General features: G+C 38.7%; 1 protein-coding gene across 1 annotated transcript in view; it reads right to left on the minus strand.

Moving 5' to 3' along the window:
• Eml6 (EMAP like 6) overlaps positions 1–5,541 on the minus strand; it is a 272,708-nt gene that overhangs the window by 61,507 nt on the left and 205,660 nt on the right. The window contains exons 18-20 of the mRNA XM_029483123.1: positions 2,890–2,990; positions 2,200–2,402; positions 188–299 (exon numbers count right to left, since the gene is read on the minus strand). Coding sequence (XP_029338983.1) covers positions 188–299; positions 2,200–2,402; positions 2,890–2,990 — 416 coding nt within the window. The remainder of the gene's footprint in view (positions 1–187; positions 300–2,199; positions 2,403–2,889; positions 2,991–5,541) is intronic.

Consider the following 5,541-nt stretch of genomic DNA (forward strand, 5'->3'; position numbering starts at 1 on the left):
GGCGGATTTCTGAGTTCGAGGCCAGCCTGGTCTACAAAGTGAGTGCCAGGACAGCCAGGGCTACACAGAGAAACCCTGTCTCGAAAAAACAAAACAAAAACAAAAACAAAAACAAAAAAAAGAAGTTGGTAACACTACCCCTATTCCTGTGAACAGAATGCTTTCAATTGCATATTGAGCATGGTACCTTTTGAGCTGGTTGACAATGCAGTCCTTTTGATGGCATAAGTCTTCAAGCATCTTTCAAACATATCATCCCAGAGTTCCACAATTCCATCCTTTCCACCTGTTACAAAGCCCTACAAAGGCATAAAGTTATATATATATATATATATATATATATATATATATATATATATACATACACACACACACACACATAAATACACATCAAAACTACAAGTCACTTCCCCAGTCCCACAAAGACTCAGGTATTTCTGTGTATATCTTCTAAGTGAATAAAGCTGAAAAATAGAAACCCTCCAGTGATAATAGTTTTTAAATATTTTAATTATTTTTATCCATATGAGTATGCTGTCTGGATATATATATATATATATATATATATATATATATATATATATATGCATTATGAGCATGAAGTGTCTATGGATGTCAGAGGAGGGTAATGGATAAAATTATATATGATTGTGAGCTACCATATTTGGGTATATGGTACCATATACCATACCTGGGTCCTTTGAAAGAATAGTCAGTGCTCTTAATCACTAAGTCAATTCTCCATCCCATGGAAAAAAATTAGTTCAGTACATTTCAATCAAGCTCACAAGGAAATAGTATTTTGAAGTTCATTATAGTAAATACCCTTATTCTTATTAAAGCTGGTGTTCTAAATCTCTGGATTCTGCGATCCCAGACAGACTATGAGGGAAGCAAAGCACTGCATCTGTTCTGAATGTGCACAACTATCTTTCTTGTCACTGTTTTCCTAATGCAGAACTAGAGTGGCTTGCACAGCATTTGCATTGCATTAGCTTGTTATAAGTAATCTAGACAAGATTCAAAGTACACAGTGGGGTGTATAAATACACGGTGAGTGTCTGCCTGTGTGTGTGTGTGTGTGTGTGTGCGTGCATGTGCCTAGGATATAGGCAAATTCTCTTCCAGTTTTTATATAAGTGATCTTTGGATCTTAGGATCCCCTAGGGTTCTAGATGGGTTCAGTGGATACTGAGGACATCTGGGTAGAACTATAGCAAAGAGAGTCAATCCTCAAAGTAAATATAAGTAGAGTATATTATATTGAGCTATTCTTGCCTTCATGGTGATTTTACAGCTTAATATGCTAAAAGCAATTGACTAGGTTATACCACAGTGACTTCCAGGCCTCCACAAATTTTACATTATGCTTTAATTTTTTCTAATATTTACAATTCAGCCAAAATCAAATTTGCTACTAAAAGAGCAGCTCTACCATAAAAAAACAACAACAACAACAACAAAAAAAAACCTGTCATTATAACTGCACTTCCAAAAAAGACCTACTTTGTTGTGGGTTCAACATATTTACTTGATATATTTTTTAAAATGTGTTGAATGGCATAGATGAATTAGTACTATTAGCAAATTAGAACTGAATAAAAACTTGTCATTCTCAGGCATATTAATGGAAAGAGTGCTTTAAACACACTGGGAAATACTGTCTTTGTAGAGAATATGGTAAGGCAGATGAATAGCTGGGAAGTCTAGTACAATGACCTGGTGTGGAAAGACAACCCATACATATCATATACTCACTTGATCACTCCTGGTAACTGAACCTGACTATTCAGAAGCAAACGGGTTATGAAAATAACCTCTGGTCATAACAAACTAATGCACTGGGCAATGAGCTAGACCACTTGTACTTCTAGGTCTACATGTGCTGTGTCACTGGAAAGGAAGTCATCATTGAAATACACCTGTGGTTTCTTCTGCTGTTGTGTGTCCATATCTACCTCTAGACTCCCTAAGTGACTTCTAGGGACAGTGACAGCCAGGAAGTCCAGGTATGAGAAAATGGAGAAATGGTACAGCTACGAACAAAAGAAATTATAAAACTGCATGTGTTCTCTTCCTTATTATCCCTTGGTTAGACCTTTCTGAGAACCTCCTAACTCAGCTAGGACTGTTTTTAGATCTAGGCATCTCAGTGGTTCTAAAGCAGATAAGGAAAAGAACCTGATGAAAATACCATACCTTGTCTAATGCATACATGGCAAACACAGGCCCATCATGAGCCTTCACCGTCTTCAGTAACAGAACGTCCTTCCAGATAAAAATATCTCCAGTGGCTGCACCTGAGAACACCAGATCTTCCATTCGCCCATAAGAAACACACATCATTGTTTCCAACTTTCCAGCACTTCCAAAACTTCCTCTTTTAGAGGTGAAGCCCCCACCTGGAATGGAACAAGGGGATGTATTACCTTAGAAAGCTGAAGCTTTCCAAGAGCACATAAAGGATTAGCTTTAGAGGAAAGAATAGTGTCTACATTATGTGCCAAAGTAACCAAAACAGCAAGGGCATCATGAGGGTGCTCAGCCACTCTGTCAGTATCTATGACATTCCTACTTGCTGTCAAATGTGGTACTGAATGCCAGCATATAATCCTTTGGTATTAGAGCTAATATTCAGAATTCAGATATAATGGACCAAAATGAAAAGAACTGGCCACTTTCCCATTGTTACTCAGGGTCATTTATTCCTCAGTCTTGGCACCATAGAGTCTAAGAGATACTTATCCATTAAATAGTCCAATGCAAAGCTGGAAGGGTATATTAACCAGGCACATTTTAATTTAAGTTTGCAGAGAGACTGGCCACATAATGGCAATAGGATCCTTCATAGGTGTATAATGAGAAATGTAAATAACAATGTAACAGTACCTGCTTGTTGCCAGAACTTGATATGCTTAATCCCAACTGTCACCAACTTGTCAGCATGGTGTGGATTACATTTTACCACAAATATTTTGTCTTTGTGTCCCCTGTAAGACACACACAGGGAAAAATAATGTCTAGTTTGGATGAAAGTGTTGATAGAGTCATATTAAAACCATGTATTTAGTTTAATTTTCATTAAGGGTATCTAATAGGATAAATAAGCAACCCAAAAAATGTTTAAAACATGTCAGAGTCTCCTATAAAATAATAGCGCTGGGGCGGAGGACATGTTTGGGACTGTTCTCTTTTACGTAATTATTTCCACATTTATCTGCTTAGTTATAAGTAAAAGGAAGTCTGAAGTCCCCATAAGAGAAAATTAATGACACCACTATAGGATTGGATGTAATTCTGAGATAGTGAGACCTTGGGCAGGAGAAATAGAAGAAATGGACAATCTATTTAAGATATTTCATCTTAAGCTGATCTTTGACTCAAAATGTATTCACTATAAATTGGAGTCCCTGACACACACACAGCCATTCAAAGAGAAAGGGTGTCATCTGCTGATTCAGATCACCTTAGGATGCTCATCAATGCAATATTTACATTTACTTCCAGGTAAGATGTGTCCACTGGTGTTATAATAGCATGAGTGTTTTGGAGGTAACCAAGAGCTTTCTCTCTGTGAGACTGACTCCACAGGAGGGAATGCATGCCTTGTACTGTAAACCTGCTCCAAAGCCTGTAGCTGGAGAAGCTATAGGCCATAAAGAGGAAGGAACTGCTGTTTTGCTAAGTGGACATGATGTCTCTTGTCAAATTGCCTTTTGAGTATGTTTATGCTCATAGTTTAGTGCTACTGTCAGCTTGGGTCATGGGAACTTTTATTGTTCTTGCAGGTTATTGCAGAGCTTTATAACTGGCCAAAATCCTGAGAATAAGTGACTGCTGAATACTCAGCTCTATATGGGACATATGTATCACACCTCCAAGTCAAGAAAGGTAGGAAACAGTGTTAAGAGCTGCAGGAAAGGGTACTGGGAACACTGTCTTCCAGGCACTGCTATATTCTCAGCATCTGTCATTACCTGTATAAGGCCTACATAAGGGCCCATCAGCACTCCATCATGGAGGGAGGAGGGGCTTAAGAGGCCCTACCCTCTGTGCATTTATAGGCAACTAATGATTGTTGGTAGGGAGAGACATCTTCAGTAGGGTAGTCACTGGTAAATTCCCTATGTTTCTTAAATAATCCCTCATCCATGCTGCTGTAAATTACTCTAATACACACACACTACACAGACACACATACACACCACGAAATCAGAAGCTGACTAGTTGGAAACAAATTGGAGGGGAACAGGAGAGGATAATGAGGAGTGAATATAATCAAAACACATTACTTACATGTAGGAAAATATTATAATGAAGCCCACTATTACATAAAATTAATATGCTACCACAAAGCTTAAAAATAAAATAGGTGTACCAATATTTTTTTAAGAATTAAAATAAATGTAGTTTTGTAATCAGAGACAGACAGGTACACATACATCTAAAAATCCCACTTGTAAATAGCTGGCTGAAATCATTCATGAAATTAGCAGTGATCCAAATCGAGTGGCTCAGTCTCAGTGGAGACCTTCTGAGACCCCTATTTGATAGTTCTATATGTCTTTATTCCCTGAGCTGATAATGAAGGTCAACCCCAACAGTGCAGTGGAGATGGCACATGTAGGCACTGGGCATCAGCAGCCATGCCTTTGATGTCATCTCTGCTATGCGCGTGCACCCCACCCCAAAGGGGGACATTCCCAAACCTGGTGACCACACTGTTGAAGAGCAACTGTCTGCCAGAAGCAAGGCTGTGGTTAGAAACACTGTGGTTCAAAGCAACACTGGCAACAGCTTAAGACTCAGCAGGGCAAAGTTAGGAGTGGCACATAGCCCGTCTGCAGGAATTATTCGGCAGAAGTTGAGAGGGGTACTGCAAGCCAGGAAGGGGTCACTTCACACAGCACTTAGGGCCATTCTACAATTTTTTACTTAACTAGTTGGTTATTTATATATTTGTGCAAATAACATAAATATTATGTAAACATATTTATCCAGTATTTTAAAAATCTAGTATTCTCCCATGGAGATTCACTGATTCCTGACCTTCCACTGGGGAAAGAATACTAATTAATGCCACTGTCACAAGAAATGCTCTTTTAGGGCAATACTTTCTGCAGATTTCTTGTCTTTGGAGTGAACATAGTCCTGGGAACAATTTCAAACACAAACTGTCACTAACATGATGGAATTAGCTTGCTTTGTGCTAATTAGACAGAAGTGATATTCTCCACAGCCTATAAAAATAGACTTAATAGTAGGAAGTATCCTTGTATTTTTCATAGTGTCTCCGACATGTGGTTGTGAGCCACCCACAGCTGCAGAGGGGTGGCCTTGAGTTTTCATTGCTGACATGGGCTTTTTTTGGAGATAATATGTAAATGCAGAGAATACCTTATCAGGAATACTAAACTAAAATTCAGTTTTCAGGCCTTAGAGGGAGTAGAACTAGAATGAGGGACACCAGAGAGAGAGAAAAGAGAGAAAAGAGAGGAGAGGAGAGGAGAGGAGAGAGAGAGAGGGAGAGGGAGAGGGAGA

Source organism: Mus caroli, chromosome 11 (assembly GCF_900094665.2).
Source record: "Mus caroli chromosome 11, CAROLI_EIJ_v1.1, whole genome shotgun sequence".
NCBI classification, from domain to species: Eukaryota; Metazoa; Chordata; class Mammalia; order Rodentia; family Muridae; genus Mus; species Mus caroli.